The sequence below is a fragment of the Heterodontus francisci genome, chromosome 37, assembly GCF_036365525.1.
Source record: "Heterodontus francisci isolate sHetFra1 chromosome 37, sHetFra1.hap1, whole genome shotgun sequence".
NCBI classification, from domain to species: domain Eukaryota; kingdom Metazoa; phylum Chordata; class Chondrichthyes; order Heterodontiformes; family Heterodontidae; genus Heterodontus; species Heterodontus francisci.
This window is the reverse complement of record NC_090407.1, coordinates 24,447,042-24,464,728: the sequence shown is the minus strand read 5'-3', so window position 1 is coordinate 24,464,728 and position 17,687 is coordinate 24,447,042. Positions and strand designations below refer to the sequence as shown.

The 17,687-nt window shown below is 40.4% G+C and overlaps 1 protein-coding gene across 3 annotated transcripts in view; it reads right to left on the bottom strand.

Moving 5' to 3' along the window:
* tmco4 (transmembrane and coiled-coil domains 4) overlaps positions 1-17,687 on the bottom strand; it is a 92,598-nt gene that overhangs the window by 42,440 nt on the left and 32,471 nt on the right. For all 3 annotated transcript variants that reach the window (XM_068017331.1, XM_068017329.1, XM_068017330.1), the window contains exons 6-10: positions 16,840-16,937; positions 15,482-15,625; positions 12,494-12,613; positions 8,415-8,579; positions 6,522-6,658 (exon numbers count right to left, since the gene is read on the bottom strand). In XM_068017331.1, the coding sequence (XP_067873432.1) occupies positions 6,522-6,658; positions 8,415-8,579; positions 12,494-12,613; positions 15,482-15,625; positions 16,840-16,937 (664 nt within the window). The remainder of the gene's footprint in view (positions 1-6,521; positions 6,659-8,414; positions 8,580-12,493; positions 12,614-15,481; positions 15,626-16,839; positions 16,938-17,687) is intronic.

The window sequence follows — 17,687 nt, the reverse complement described above, 5'->3', positions numbered from 1 at the left end:
GAACTACCTTCCTAACAGCACCGTGGGCACACTAATACCAGATGGACTGTAGCGGATCAAGAAGGCAGCTCATCACCACCTTCTCAAGGGCAATTAGGGATGGGCAACAAATGCTGCCCTTGCCAGCGACACTCGCATCCCATAAAAGAATAAAAAAAAGGCAGATGCAATTTATGCAGAGAAATGAGAAGTGAAGCATTTTGAGACGAAGAATGAGGAGAGGCAATACAAAATAAATGCTACAATTTTAAAGGGGCTGCATGTGGCAAGACCAGGACAACATTCAGGCTTGGGCTGATAAGTGGCAAGTAACATTCGCAGCACAAAAGTGCCAGGCAATGATCATCTCCAAGAAGGGAAAATCTAACACTGACCCACAGCATTACCAGCATTACTGAATCCCCCACCATCAACATTCTGGGGGTTACCATTGACCAGAAACATAACTGGACCAATCATATAAATTACAGCGGCTACAAGACTGGGAATTTCTGGCAAGTAACTCACCTCCTGACTCCCCAAAGCCTGTTTGCCATCTGTAAGCACAATATTTCCCACTTGCCTGGATGAGTTCAGCTCCAACAACACTCAAGAAGTCTGACACCATCCAGGACAAAGCAGCCTGCTTGATTAACACCCTCCACCACCGACACACAGTGATGCAGTGCGCACCATCTGCAAGATGCACTGCAGCAACTCACCAAGGCTCTTTCAACAGCACCTTCTAAATCTGCATCCTCAACAACCTAAAACACAAGGGCAGCAGATGCATAGGAACACTACCACCTGCAAGTTTCCCTCCAAGTCACACACCATTGCCATGATCCTGTCTTTTTTGGGTGGGTGGGGGAAATCTGTAGTGTGTCTTTAAGTCAGCAAAGGATCAGTTATGCTTTAAGAACAAGCAAGCCTCAGGAGTTATCGAGCAGGTGTATCCTGGTTACCTTGGATACAGCCACTCAGAGATTGAGGATAGATATACAATGTTGCGATTAACATTTGAAACTGAAAAAACTGGCTTTTGGCAGAGACAGTTCAGACTGTTCTGCTAGCATGTACTGAAGGAAATAGGAGAGCTCTCCCTCTCTCTATTTAAACCCTATTTATTATACTCTCTCAAAATTTTAAAGCAGCTTCAAGTCAGATTAATTTCTTCAAAGAAAATAACCAATTACTTTAACTACTGAACTGTAATTGCTGTGTTCAACGCTGGAGAACTAGACTACTGACTGTCCTACTGTTGAAGAACCTTTTTTTCCCCGCATCGGACAACTACAAAGACTTCAAGCAACCTTGGACTGTTTCTACATTGGGAAGATTCCACTTTGGCAGGAGCGTAAATCTGCAAGGACTTTGTTACTTCTATTTTTTAAATGTTGTTTATATCTTAGTAGTGTTTAAGAATTTAGTTTTCTCTAGTAAACAGTTAATTTATTGATCAAAAGATACCTGGTTTGGTTCGCTTCATTCGGGGGATTTCAGATGGTTCAGTTTGGCTGTGGTTTTCTTTAATTTGAAAAATTTAAAGTGATATGTTAGGCGATCTGTGGGGTGACAGGACTGAACTGTGAGTGCGTTGCTCTCACCACAATCAGAATCATATATTTTGACTGGGGACATCGTCTTGAGCGGTCGTGTCGTTACACCGTTCTGACTTGGAAATATATTGTAATTCCTTCACCGTCACTGGGTCAAAATCCTGGAACTCCCTACCTAACAGCAATGTGGGTGTACCTACACCACAAGGACTGCAGTGGTTCAAGAAGGTGACTCACCATCGCCTTCTCAAGGGTAACTAGGGATGGGCAACAAAAGCTGGCCTTGTCAGCAATGCCCAAATCCCATGAACAAATAAAAAACTAAAAAAAAGATAGTTGAGGGTTCACATGGACAAATCTTTGAAGGTGGCAGGTCGTTGATAAAGTTGGTAAAAAAGCAAATGGGATCCTTGGCTTTATAAATAGAGGCATTGAGTACAAAAGCAAGGAAGTTATGGTAAACCTTTATGAATCACTGGTTAGGCCTCTTTTAGAGTATTGTGTCCAACTCTGCACACCACACTTTAGGAAGGATGTCAGGCATTTGAACACCCCTGTGCTCACAGACCTATATTGGCTCCTGGTCTAGCAATGCCTCTATTTTAAAATTCTCATCCATGTGTTCAAATCCCTACATAGCCTCACCCCTTCCTATCTCTGTAACCTCCTCCAGCCCTGCAACCCTCCGAGTTCTCCAGGCTCCTCCAATTCTGGCCTCATGCGTATCCCCATTTTCATCGCTCCACCAGTTGCCTAGACAGTAAGCTCTCGAATTCCCTTCCTGAACCTCTCTGGCTCTCTCTCCTGTAAGTCTCTCTTTAAAACCTACCTCTGACAAGCTTTTGGTCACCTGTTTCAATATCCCACTGTGTGACTAGCTGTCAAATTCTGTCTGCTAATGCTCCTTGAGGCGTTTTATTATGTTAAAGGCCCTAGAAAATTGCAAGTCATTGTTGTTGAGAGCGTGCAGAGGAGCATTACCAAAATGGTACCAGGGATGAGGGACTTCAGTTATGTGGAGAGACAAGAGAAGCTGGGATCGTTCTCTTTAAAGCAGAGAAGGTAAAGAGGAGATTTGACAGAGATGTTCAAAATTATGAGAGGATTTCATAGAGTGGTTAAGGAGAAACTGTTTCCACTGGCAGAAGGGTTGGTAACCAGAGGACACCGATTTAAGATAACTGGTTAAAAAAAGCCGGGAGACGGGAGATGTTTTTACCTCACGAGTTGTTACAGTTTGGAATGGGCTACATGAAAGGGGGGTACAGGCAGATTCAACAGTAATTTTCAGAAGGGAATTGGATAAATGCTTGAAAAGGAGAAATCTGCAAGGGGAAGTCGGACTAATTGGATATCTCTTTCAAAAAGCCAGTACAGACTTGATGGGCCGAATGTCCTTCATCTGTGCTGCCTGATTCTTTGATTGCATGTACTGTGTCTTCCCAACTTTGAATACTGACAAATTGAATTGACTTGATTCAGTCTTGAATCCCTTTCTGGTAATCCAGTTCACACAAGTTCATTTGCCTCTAGGAGCAAACATTTTCATGTAGTTTCTGATTTTAATTAAGCCCACTGTTTACTCCATATTTTGGACAAAACTTACTCGCACCTATCAAAATTAGCTATCTTATTTTAATTACCAAAATCAAATCTCCCATCAGCTGCTACAGGATATCTCGACCTCCCTCAGCCTCTTTTTTATGACACATGATACTAAACCCATAAATGAATCCAGGCTCCCTTTTATACAATGGTCTGGAACTATCCATCTGTTTCTGGAGATGTAAAAACCAAGAGTGTACACAGGAGATGAATGACTGATCCAGGGGACCAACAGAGATGCAGTGTCGTCTCAGGTGTTAAAAGTGCACCCCAGCAGATGTGGTAGACAAGCAGAAAAGTGAGGAGCAAAAGCAGTGAAGTCCAAGGAGCCAGGGGAGGTTGAGAGGATTGGTGCAGATGAGACAGCTGGTCTGAGGAGACAGCTGTAGGGGGATGAGGAACACACAAAATCAAGAACAGCAGCAGGATCTTGATGAGCCTGTCCAAACCGGTGCAGCAATGTTGAGTTATGAAGCATAAATGCAGTTGCAATGAAACATAGGTATAATAGGCTTAATTAGGTAGAAATCAGATATAATAAATACATTATACCTTTCAGAATTAAAGATTGAATAAATGGTCAGTTTTCAAGACTCACTGAAATTCCCTTTTAAGGGCAGAGTTAAAAATCCATAAACATCCCTGTTATAATAGAATGTGAACCAGAAACACCTTTTAAGTTAAAAATCCATTCCAAAGTCTTCCAAGGTCTCTGCTACAATGGATTAGAAGATGAAACACACTGAGACATCCTATGTGAGGTCAGTACTAATAACTATAAACTTAGTATAAATGGGTGGTTGATGGTCGGCACAGACTCGGTCGGTCGAAGGGCCTGTTTCAGTGCTGTATCTCTAAACTAAATAGTTGATAGTGTTAGTGATATAGACAGACTGACTCGAGGATTGTACAAGGTACCATAAAAAGACAATTACACAAGATAAATTACAAAATGGAATGGTACTTACAAAAACAGATGCCAAGTAAACACAATTACAAACATTTTGACCAGATAAAAACTCACAACTTCAAGAGAAGGGATTTTCCAGCAAATAAATTAAGTGGGGATGGTAGCTAATGATATTACCATACATGGGATGTCAAAAGCAGGAAAAACACACACAGAAAGGTAACACCTACATTCTAAAAGATGAGATGATAGATTAGAAACAGTATAAACATGAGAGTTTTGAATAAAAAAAACAGAAGTATTGAATTGCTCATCAATGTTTCTCAACCTATGGCTGACTGCATGACAAGAGAATTCTGCTCTTAACTGAGAATGTTTTGTCTTGTTAAGCAGGAAGGCTTACTCGGGGAATTTAAGGCAAAAGTTTACTTTAAATTTTGATGGATAGTCTAAGATATTTTGCTGTAACATTATCATGGTTAAACTTTTGGATTCTATTTTAGAAATATTATGTTTTATATCTCTTAGTAATCTTTGATATTGTAGTATACTTAGCCACTTAAAGTGTATTGCATGTTCAACTCTTTAATAAATATATAAAAGTTAATAAATCGTCTCATGTAGCAGTCTGTATACAACTACAAGAACCCCCTCTCTGTGTCTCCTTAAGTGGGGAGATACTTATTGAAGGGAGTTTCCCAGACCCTTATAATATCTGGGATATTTATGACTTAGCTATAATATTAAAAATAGGCTATCCGAAAGATAGTAATATGCTCTGTTAGTTTTCTTTCTATGAGGGAAGACTAGTTCAGTTCTTCAGACCCAAACAACTGTCTGTAGGATTCTGTCTAGTTTGAACTTAATTAAAGGAGACTCACAGGGATGTACGCTTGATTTGGTTTAGTCCCTATAAGGGGTTAAAGTCTTAAATCGCTTCACAGTCAGTGGCCAAAGGAAGTCAGCAGATAGCAGCAAAGCAGAGATTGTTCAGCAGCATGGAAACATCCAGAACAAGATGAAAATCAGCAAGAATGGTTGAGAACTAGCTCAGCAGAGTGAACCTTCCCAGCAGAGCAGAAAACAGAGCCCACAAAAGCAGACCAGGTATTGGAATAGAGGAAGAGAATATAATGTTAGTAGAAAGTGGTAGCAAAGGTGGAGGTCACAGTTATGCCCAGAAGACAGTGGAAAAACTGAACTCAGATCGGAAGAAAGCAGATTTATGTTCAGGGCCCAATACAGCAGCAGTGTGAGAAGCCAGCAGTGCACTGAGGCACAGTCCTGAGGTTCAGCAGGTAACAACAAAAGGTGGGTGATGGGACTGCAGGATTGAGCAAGTTACTATATACTTGAAGAGACTGAGTGGTAGAGCAGAGTAACGGGGTAGTCCAGTATAGCAGCACAAAGGCGTCCAGGAAATCAAATGTCCTTGGCCTCCTCATTTTCCTTGTTTACATTCTTTCCCTTAGCAATATCATTCGTAAGCACAAGGAATTACTGTTATATAAACTTGAGAGGCATACCTCAATATCCTGTTTGATTCGGAGCTGAGCTTCAAACTCCACATGCTAACCACCACTGAGAATGCCTATTTCTACATCCGCCTTCACCTCAGCCTCATTCCTGTTGAAACTTACATCCATGGTTTCTACAATCTAAGACTCAAGTATTCTATTGCTCGCCTTGCCAACCTCTCGGGTTCCAATATGCATAAACTGCAAGTTGTCCAAATATCCAGCACCCACATCCTATCCCACCATGCATCCTGTTCCACTTTCAACCTTGCCAACCTCCTTTGGCTCCCCATCCCCAATCTTTCACACTCAAAATTCTTGTTCTCATCTACAAGTCTGTCAGGATCCTTAACCCTTCCTACTTTTGGAAATTCCTACAGTGTGTGCCCTTCACTCTTCACATTTCCCCCTCTTCCTGCTCCAACCTCAGTGGCAGGACCTTTAACTGTCTAGGCTCAACACTGAGAGTCTCTCCCTGAACCCTTGCTACTTCTCTCTACCCCTTCAAAAACATCCTCCACACCTTCAGACACTTCTCCCTTCACTGCTCAGGATCTGTTTATCTGTGTAGAGCTTTGGGATACTTTGTTCTATGAAAGGCTCTATATAATTGCTGATTGTTTGCTATAAAGTGATCGCTGTGACAAGTCTATGTTTGTAAATGGCTGGTTTGGATTCAAAAGCAATCTCTTAAGACAGCTGAATAACCTGTCAATACTCAGTCATAAGAAATAACAACTTGAGTCAATTACTGGATGTAAGGTGTGGAACTGTGGTCGAAGGAGGAAATCAAAACTTTCAGAACAGAGGAAGAAAGAAACATTGAATAAAAAAAAGCTGGGTTTTTTCCACATTGAATGCTGGGTGCTTTGACAAATTTAGAGAATTTGGTTTTGCTTATATTCATAAATCTTTCAGTTACATCACCCAACCTTGAAACATGCCTTTTACCTGCTGTCTGCTCAGTAACACCTGGGCCAGATGCTTTCCAACTTCAGCTGACCGGCTGAGACAGACTCCCCAGGGGTTGTCGATGACATTAGCAACAGTCAGTAGTGAAGCTGGCCATGACAGCGCAGTCACAATACCTAGCAAGTACAAAGATGAAGTTGTTAAAGATGAGACCTGGGTATGAACCAAGTACTATTACTGCTGCTTCTGGAGAAACCGAGGCTCACATACAGCTGTTTTCATCTTGTTCAGGTTCTGATCCCCATTGTAACCCACAGCACTGGGAGAATCATGCTCAAATAGGACATTGGAGACCTTGTGTTCAATTTTAACTCCCAAGCAGAAAATCAAGCAGTTGAACTGTCTGGCAGCAGTAGCAAAACCAGAAAAGCTAGGAAGTCAGCAGGAAGTGGTTAACCAGCTGTTAAAATCAGGCAGCAGGAGGATGCTGCCAGAGATCCAGGGGAACAGTCCAAGTACAACACAAATGCTCTGGGAGGGGAATCCTTGTTAGGGTCTGAAGTTCTGTTCATGGATGATGAACTACCAGGTATTTAAGATAATAGGGTGAACAGGTGTTGAGTGTCAATTAGTTAATTGTACTCAAGTGTGCATATATAAAGAAGAGCTAGGCAGCACTGGCTGTGGTGTTGTTTGGAGAGCAGATGTAAGCAATAAACAATCTCCACCAAAGCATCCTAGTCTCAGTGTCTTCTTCACAAACAGGCTTGGAGATTTCTCTAACAATCCTGATTGGAGGGAAGGCGGGAGGCCTAGCTAGGTCTCTTTCCCTGGCAGCTGTTGCCAGCTGGTTTTGCCTGGCAGTAAGGCCATCATCAATCCCCGGCTTAGGCCTCAGGTTATGAATGGGTCCTGATGCTGTCGGACCCCAATCAGCATATCTGAAAAGCTCAAAGTTGTGTGGTGGGTGTCTTTTCTGTCTGCAATTTAAAATTACACTCAGCCAGATTGGGGCAGGAAAGGAGGAGGTAAGTCCCCTGTTCCATTATAATTGTCCTCTTGCCTGGTTTCCATGGCGGGCCGGCACAATATCGTACTTATCTAACAAAAATGGAACAAATTTGTTCATGATTTTATTCTGAATGGCTTTAGCAGAACTGCAACTTTCTTCGGTGCAACAATTGAATCCGCATACCATAAACACAAATAAAATATTCACAAGGAATTAAATACTATAGGAACATATAAACTATTCACACAAATACGTCTTTCTTATAAATGTTGAGAGTATCATGGCACTTTCACGTACAGTCTCAAGGAATTTCAAACTTGAAATCACAATGAGTGAAACTTCATCACATTCTTCTTAATTCATGTCATCAATCACATTGCATAGTCAGAGAATTCAATGACATTCTGATTTCCTAAAGGTCTGCTAAAGTACATGGATTGACAATAAGGAGAAAACTAAGCTCACAATTAGAATATTGCCAGGTATTACTAATAATTAGAATGCAGGTGCTTGCCAAAAAATAGAATACAAGGAGGCTACTATAATAAGAATACTGCAAGCAATTTATTAATAGTTAGGATACCGTTGGGAGATTAATAACAATTATAATATTGCAGGAAGATCATTAGGAATTAGAATATTGCAATGAGATTAACAATTAGAGTACTGCAGAGAGATCATCAAAAATTGTAATACTGAAGTTTGATTATCAACATTGAATGGTTGCTATTTTGCTGGTCATTAATTCTGGCCCATACTATCAGCTGTTCTTGTGCTTTGAACGGAGCTACAATTTATTTTAAAAATCAATCTACTTTATAAAATTCCCATTTTTTTCCATGCTAAGTATCATATTGGCAACATGAACCTTGCTGAAAATGCCACAAGAAGCCAATAGTCATTGTGAGTGTTTGCCATACCTGACAGAACAGTGTACTTTAGGGCTTCCTGTGCCACCATATTGACCAGGCCATTCAGCAGAGATACGAGAGCATTACCCAGTTCCATCAAGTACTTTGACTCCCAGGCTAGGCAATACTGTTCCTTGGACTGCAGCAGGCTTCGCCAAGGTGCCTCAAAACTTCCTGAGGGCAGCATGAAGAACAAATGTATGATTTAAGGAGAACATCAAGTAACTTACATTTATATATCACCTATCGTGACCTCAGGGCATCCCAAAGTACTTTATAGCTAATGGGGTATTCTTGAAGTGCAGCTACTGTTGTAGTGTAGCACAACAGGACAGCCACTTTGCGCACTACAAGATCCAGACTAATGAGAGAAATGAACTCCCCTGTTAGTCTTCGAATAGTGACAAGAAATCTCTCTATCTGGGAGAGCAAACTTAACAGTTTAGTGTCTCATCAACAGTGCAGCACTCTTTCAGCACTGCACCAAAGTGTCTACCTAGATTACATATTCGTCCTGAAGTGAGGGTAGAATGCATAACCTTCCACCCGAGGCAAAAATGCTGCTACGTAGTTAAGGCTCAATTTTCCTGCGGAGGCTGGATAACTCACTTAAAAACAGAAAAGCAAATATGCAGTATCTGTAAGATATGCGACAGATCAACATGTTAAGTCTTTTTATTGATTCTTCGCATCAGCCATCAATTTCTCTCATCTTTTCATATGAACACATGAAAATAAAGGACAGCTAAAACACCAGCTGATCCATCATGCCTGTCTCATACTGTGATTGGTCAACTCATTCATTTACATCAACCATCTGCCCTATTCCACCTGTCAGGGCAGTAAACACAATTAAATACAACTGCTTTCCCATTGGAAGTACCATGAATCTGTGAGCACATTGTATTCTAACTCTATGAAGTATGATCTGATCTGTAGATTCAACCCACTGTTGGTATTGGTGAGAGTCTTTTGAGTGGTCCTCATAAAATATGCCCCCTGGCTCCAACAAAAACATTAGATTCCTCAGCAACACAAAACAAAACCTCTTAAATACTGTTAAATTAGGAGTTTTATTTAATGGCTAAAATGGTGCAAATACTGTTCAATGTTTGCTCTGCTGTTGTATCTCACAATTGTACATTTTGCTTTTAATTTGTTCATATTTCAGATATTTAATTGGTAGCTTAACAGAACATAAGTATTTGAAGCATAGAATTAGAACTTTACAGCACAGAAGGAAGCTATTCGATCCATTGTGTCTGCACTGGCCGAAAAAGAGCTATCCAGCCAAATCCCACTTTTCAACCCTTGGTCCGCAGCCTTGTAGGTTATAGCAATTCGAGTACATATCAAAGTGCTTTTGGATATCTCCTGGAATCAAGTCTGTGGCCACACAAATGCCTGACTGTTCCCCGACCTATTCAATCCCCTATCACTATTGCTTTTCTGTCCTTCCTTCTCCCCACTGTACAGCTGTGCCACCCATGGTGCCATGGACCAGACTCTGGCTGTACCCCCAGAGGAACCATCTTCCTCACCAGTATTGAGAACTGAATAGCAGTTAGAGATCAAGATGTACTCAGGAGACTCCTGCACCATCTGTCTGGTCCTCCTTGTCTGTCTGGAGTCACCCTTTTCCTCTCTGCCAGCACAATCTTAAACTGTGGGGTGACCACCTCCTGATATGTGCTATCCACGTGGCTCTCAGCCTCCCGAATGCACTGTAGATGCCAGCTTTTGCTCCAAAAACTGTAGCTTGAGTTCCTCTGGCTGAAAACACTTCTTGCACATGTGATTATCCAAGACATGGGAAGCATCCTGGACTTGCCACATGGCATAGGATGTGTATTCGACAGGACTGAGGTGCCTTGCTATGCCTCTATTTATTAGACTGCTGCCTAAATTTGCCAGAAATAAACTTACAAATTGTCCCTGATCTGAAAAAAACTCACCAGCTATGCAACAATTGGCTCCTTCCTTGTGCTGATGTCACCTTACGTGTTTTTTTTTTACCTCTTCCGATGCTTGTGCTCCCTTACCTCGCTGACTCACGCACTTTTTCCCCTCAGGCTTACTCTCTCCCCCTCACTGACTCATGCGCTGTTTTCCCGCAGGCTCGCTCTCTCCCCCTCACCGACTCTTGCACTGTTTCCCCCTCAGGTTCATTCTCTTCATTGTCTCTGAGTCAATCATAATTTTGCCCATGGATATTTGATGACTCTGAGGCCACATATTTGGGTGAGACTGAAAGTCGGGTTGCTACGGATGGGCACTAAACACTAGATGTAAATAATCTTTCATCACCTGAGTTTTGACTGAGATGAAACCACGTTTGTAAACTGCAAATTCAACATTTGTAAAAGGTGGCTGTGCCATGAAACACAGCTCATACAAACTCATTAATTATTACCAGCTCTGACTTAGTTTGCTGAATCAAAACATGCTTACAGAAATTGCTGCAGCTGTTGCTCGATTTTCTCTCCCTCCCTCCTGAAGACACTAACTGTTGCGGGGGCACAGTTCAATGGATACTAGGTGAAGTAATATGCCTTACTAACTGGTTGTTTTGCATATGCAAGTCTATACAGTGATTGTAGGCATCACAGCTAAACCTAATCTTGTGGAACAAAGTCCAAGCACTGCAATTGTCCTAAATGCTCCTAAACTAGGGAGCAGCAAAGAATCGAGCAGTATTTCCACTCCTGTGTGCTTTCCATACTCTACTTAGTCAGTTCAATCCCAAGGGCTATGCCTGCCCTCTAGTGATATATTAATTAATTCCACTGTCCATGCAGTTTTACTCTATGCTCAAACACTCATTATTATTTGAGGTATTGTAACATCAAGATTTATAATCAGAAAAGTAATCAGTTTCTTGCTGTGTCCAGGCACCTCTGTTGTTCCATCTCACCTTGTATCTTGCTAACACTTTCATTTCTATTCTGAAGTGATCCTGCCATTTTAATCTGCTGCAGCCTACACTCTCAGTGTGAAAATGCAGCTCCTTAGACCCAGTTTTGTGCCAACTTTGACCCCAACTTGCCTACATAACAACAATGACTTCACTTCTAATAATTCATTGTATATGAAGTTTTGGGGCATCCTGAGAGATGTAATAAGATGCTTTATAAATTCAAACTCACTTTTCTTTCATTCTAGAGCTGGAAAAATATATACTGCTTCCTGCAAAATCTCTATCCTGAAGCGCAGAGCAGTTCCCTGGCAACAGAGATGCTAATATATGGCAGTCTGTAGCACACAACATCCTTGTTAGCTATTTTTATATCTGAAAGCTTTTCAGGCAAGTGTAGCGTATTACCTGTAATTGAGTTTGACCCACTGTGAAGCCTAATGCGAACCAGAGCAGCTACTACACTTACAAAGACGGAGTGACTCAAGGTACAAAAATAAAGAGAGTTAGTAACCTTTGTCATATCCAAATTCCCTTATCGGAAATTACTGCCAATCTCTTCAAACTAAATTTGATTTCTGCCTGCCAAAGCCTGTCAATTGGAAATACCACGCTAAATGATAGTATCCTTTCATACTGTGCGGGTAGTAATGCAGTTTTAGAGAAAAAGTGTCACTTTAATGTCTGTGCATTGTTTTGTATTAATTTCTCACCTGTCTCCTGGAATAAAAGAGATAAGCTCAACTAAGATGGGTGGAGAACATGGTAGCAAAGCTTCACAGTTACTTGCCTCACTCAATTGAGTATTTTTTTCAGTTGCATAGATGAATGCATCTTTTTGAGCTTTATTTGTAAAAAGTTGCTGGTAACTTCCTCGCTAGCTCCAGTAGGAGAAGGAGCCATCTGGAATACTACTGAGCCATACAGATTAGGAAGGTCCTAGAATCAATCCCTGGTAGGGCAGCAGCAGCTCAGGCTACAACAGTCATAAAGACTCAGATGCTATGAAAGGGAAATTCCAGCATGCAAACAATTTTGGAACAATTCTTGGGGAAAGCTGAATTATACTGCCAAACAATTTCCTGAGGCACACTTCGTCCCTGGAGCAAATACAATTTTAAAAAAACTAATATAGAGAATTTGGTCTTGATTTGTGCTTTATCATTCTCACTACCATATTTTCCTGTGCAGAGCCAGCCAGTAACAGCTATTGTGATGTGCAGTTGGTTTCCATCAGTCAGAGGAAGGAACTCAAACTCTTCAATGGCTCCCACCCTCTTCTTCATCTTGTATCCTGAAAGGGAATGAAAACTAGATTTAACTATTGATGCGGATAAAAGGTTATACCAATGAAAAGTGTTCATTAAAAATAACTGAAAATAAACGGATTCCTAGAATGGTAGAATTTAATTGATGACAGATTATCGTGCATTGGGTAATACCTAGAAATGCATAAAACCTACATGTGCACCTTGCAGTTTTACGCCAGGGAGTTTTCACACTCGGATTAAAAATCAGACACATAATTGAGACTGATTATTTTTCCCTCCAAAATTTGTAAAAGACAGGAAGTTTTGTGAATGAAAATATAGACACACTTATTGAGCATGCTGCTCTTTTCCTCAATTCTACGCTAACATAAAAGCAACGCCAGTACCAGTTGGCTTTTGCAGAAAGCGATTTTGGGCCAGTGCATATCACAAAGGTTTAAATTTACTTAAGAACATATTTAATTTCATTTTGGTAAATTTTAAAACAGCAATAAATTGCCAGAAATTAAAACTTTTGAGGATGCTCTTGGAAATGCCTTCCCCTAACCAGCAGCCTTCATCATTGCTCCTCATGTTGTTCTCTGTTCAACAAGGCAAAAATGAGATCAGCTCACTTTGGTTCCAACCCCCTCAACTCTTTTTCTCTTCTTGCTCGTCTCTGACTCCTCATTCCCAAATGGTGCTCAATACCGTTGCTGAATTAGGGGTGACTAAATTCACCCAAACAACACAAATGGGAACAAGTGTCAGAATGTCTTGGACCCAATCACACAAGTTCATAACCCACCAGTCTTTATATAAAGCATGCTGACTTGGGACAAGGTGACGCTGTGGGTTCTCACACTATCCTTTCAGCACTTGGAGCGATAGAATCAAAACCCCTCTTACCACTGACTTTACCAGTCCAACGTAAAAACAGTTTGGGCAGCCTCTGCTGCAGTTCCTAGTTGCTGTTGGTCACAGCACAAATCTAACCCTAATTTGGTACAAACTGGCACTAAGTTGGCAATCTCATTCAAAAAGGGCACAAAGATAGTCAGGATATGAAATGAATATTTGGCACTCAAGCAGCAGGGGCACTGTTTAAAAATGAAATTAGAGTGCTTTCTTGGATTACATTTTTCTGTGTTTCTCTTCTTTCCTTAAGGGGCTGGCTCTTACATTCAGTGATAAATGTAAAGTATTGCATATCAGTTGAGAAAATCAGTTGTGATTGAACTAGTAGGAGACTTGGAAAGAAGTCTGAGAGCAATAGTAGACTGATCACTTTCAATGCCTGGACAATGTGGTGAAGCAGTAAGAAAACAAATGGAAAGCTGGGATACACAGCCAGAAAAATACAAGTCTACATAAGGAATGTTGATTTCTACAGTGACTATACAGACCTCACTTGGAATCTTGTAGCATTGTAACCAGAACTGTACACTAGTGAGGCTGCAAAGAAAAGTAATGGTACTGAGGGAAGAGTACTGAAGCTCAAATTGTACAGTCTACAAATAGGTCAGGTAAAAGGGAACCTCAACATGAATATTAAATGTACTGATAAGGTAAACTCAAATTATTACTTCAAATTAAACTGGAAAAGTAGGAGCAAGAGCAAAATATTAAATTTAAAACAGGTATTAGGAAGAGTATTTGAAGAATGAGAAAGACTTGGAATAATCCACTGAGTATTAAGGAGAATCAAAACTCAGCTGATGTTACAACTGGCGAATTTGTGAAACACCAGGCATGTTCGTACAATGCAGAAGCACCCACAAAACATTAAGGATCGAGAGAGAGAGAGAGACATAAGTGATAAACTATTAAAGGTGCTCAAAGAGTGTGACAAGGCCACTGGGAGCCTAATAGGGTTTTAGGATGTATTACTGGGAGAGTATAATATCAAACTATTTTGGCTGTACAAGACATTTGTACAGACATAGTTGGAGCATTATGTCCCATTTTGAATCCGCATGTGGTGGGAGAGATTGAAAAGATGCAGAAGATGATACCAAGACTTAAGGCTCGCAGTTGTAAGCATAGACTCCAAGAGTTAGGACTATTTACGACCATTCAGAATTAAGTGGATAGTTTGAGGTTTTTAAAATGACGAAGGGATTAGATTACAACCAGTTGGATAGGTTATTTGAGAAGCACGGAGACAGTATGACTAGGGGATATGAATATAAATCCTTAGGAAAAGAGGTAGGAAGTATTTCTTTTCAGAGAGCCATCAGCTTCTGGAACAGATTACTGAAGTATAATGTGAGTACGGATTTCCCTCAGTCCTTCAAAGAGGAAGCTAAACAACATTTCTGAGACAGGATGACAGTTCTAGTTATAGAGGGTAAGTTGTAAGTTAGCTGGGAACAGAAGGATTTATAAGTTACTATAATCACCTGGAGCTTTGCCTGATTGTCTTAGGGAGTTGGGGAGAAATTTCCCAATTTTTCCTGAAATTATACCAGATTTTTTCTATGCTTTTCTGAGTGATGGGTGTGATGGTCTTTCCCTGTGCTTTTTGTGTATTAGGGTACTAGAGAAATGGGAATTGACAGTTGAGCTTGCATACTGGAGGGAGGAGCTTCGATGGGCAGAATGGCCTTTTCTCATCCTTGATATCTCACCCCAGGGCAGATGCAGTGCTATGGTGAGAAAGCAGGGCAGTAGGATTAGTTTTGGATTACTCTATCAAAGAGACATGATGGGCTGAATGGTTTTCTGCTGGTTCTGTCTGTTTAGTCTTCACGTGAGAGTTTAGGATGATAATTTCTCATGGAGTGCATCACAGCTGTGCCACTCTGTATGCAGCCACGTTAAACCCAACAATAAGTGAACAAATTGTAAGAGTGTTCCATTCTCCATTAACATCCCTCACTTTTAGAAGTATGACAAAAAAAAGTGCCTACCTGTCAGTCCTGCACCTGCTGCCCCAAATAAAGATGCTATGATGGCAATTCCTGCTGTGGAACCAATTGCAGCTGCTCCTGCCGTTCCTACAATAGCTGCGGCTCCGGCTGCCACCAAAGGAGCAGCCAGGCCACCAGTGAGGCCTGTAGGTAACAATCAGAATGCATTAACAGCTTCACACAAAAAAATGAGCACTCATGTCATTGCATTACTGAGCTCAGAACTGCAGCTTTCTTTTAACTGAATCACTACAAGAATATGGGAACTTTCCCATACATGAAGCAGCATCAAATCTTATATATAAGCCATTGCCTTATTTATAGATAATTCACCAACTTATGCACAGGTGATACAAAAACATGAAGGCACAATCCATTCATCATATTTTTAATTGCACTATAATTAAATGCTAACATTCACCTAGAAGTTGAGCTAACTTTAACAGATATAGATTTCTAAGTGCTGGATTTTGTTGGTTTGAGTTGGTTGACAATTTCTGACCTTGCATCAATTTTGATTATGTCATTCCAGTGTTGGGTCCAGAGCACAGTTAGAGGGAACTCTCAGCCCGACAGTATTTTTCAGTCAATTAGTTCAGGGTAATCTAAATATTAAACAGTCACTTTTTCTTCTGTCACTAAATTAAATTCTGTATGAAGCTACATGTGGCAGTTCATTAAGAGAATACAGATAATGGACAGGATCCCCACCAAGCATATGATAAGCTGTTCGTTCAGTCATAGATCTTCTGACTGTTCCCTTAAGACTCAAAAAATCACTCAAGGAGCAGCCTGCTCAATGGTCCAAGCTCCTGATATTAGTGAAGAACTAAATGTCCTGTTGGCTCCTTTATAATATTCAAAAATGCCAGCATCAGTTGAAGGAACCTCTGCTCTGCTTGAGCAAAATGTACTGTGAGTAAGCAGCAGAAGTTGGTGCAGCCTACTTGCACCTGCTCTCAAAGCAGGTATCAGGTTTATATTTGTCTTTCACTTGTCAACCCAGTTGAAACATGTTACTGTGAAACCAACTCAGATGAGCCACAGGAGACAGTCACTCTAATTATACAGACTGAAAGATTTTATCATTAAGCGGCAGCAACTTTCAGATTAATTACTGCATCTCCAATTTCAATTTGTAGACACAGCTCCATGATTTTTAATGTACTTTCAGTTGTAATGCATCTATCACGACACAATAACCAGCTTTTGTTTTAACATACCTATCATAGTTCCATCTCCCAGTATAACCTGGTTTTAGTTACAACATACCTCTCAGTTCTGTAATCTGGTTTCAAGTTAAAACGTACCTATCACAGTCCTACCCCCACTCTAACTTGGTTGCAGTGATAACTTACCTATCACAGTCCCGCCTCCCACTGTAGCAAGTCCGATAAGGAAATATCTCTTCAATTTCTTTTTACGATCTTTCTTTTTCCGAGAAATTTCAAATTCTCTGGAAATGTTGGAGAGAAATGAGTTAGGTGCAATATACAGAAGTAAATTAGTGAAGCAAGGAAACAGTTAAGAAATTTCTCAGCTAGTGCTCAATATTTAAAATGTGTGTAGAAAAATTTGAATACTTACAGTGAGCATCATCCTTATGAAACAGCAATTAAGAAGAAAAATGTCATCAGTATAAATTCAGTTACAGGCACCTTTATAATGTGAGATTACTGATAGATAGTAAAACCAGTACTATCTCCATCTATTAAACAAGCCTGTTTATAAAAGATTACTGGAAGAGGTCTGGTGACTTCATTTTAAAGATGTTCAACCGCCTGATCAAAGATGTTCCCATCGTTGATAAGGAGATACTAAAAAATTCACTTTGTGCCACTATTTTGGTCATATAATTTCAGGCTATTTCATATGAATACAAGGTTTATTTTCAGAAACAGAATGCAATTGAACCCAACAAGCCTGCCCCTTTTCCAAAGATTAAATCAGCCTGCCTTGTCACTATATCCCTCAATTCCTTCATTTTCTAAACACACATTTAATTGTCTCTTGACTCCATTGACAGAGTCCTCCTTTCCTTGATCAGTTATTCCATAACTCAATATTATCCTTTAAGTGAAAAAGTTTGACTTCCCTTCTTACTTCAAATGTCCTCATTTTTAAATTTGTATTCCCTGAGATTTGAACTCTTCATGATATTGAATAATGTGCCTGTATCAGCTTGATCAATTCCTTTCATAACCAT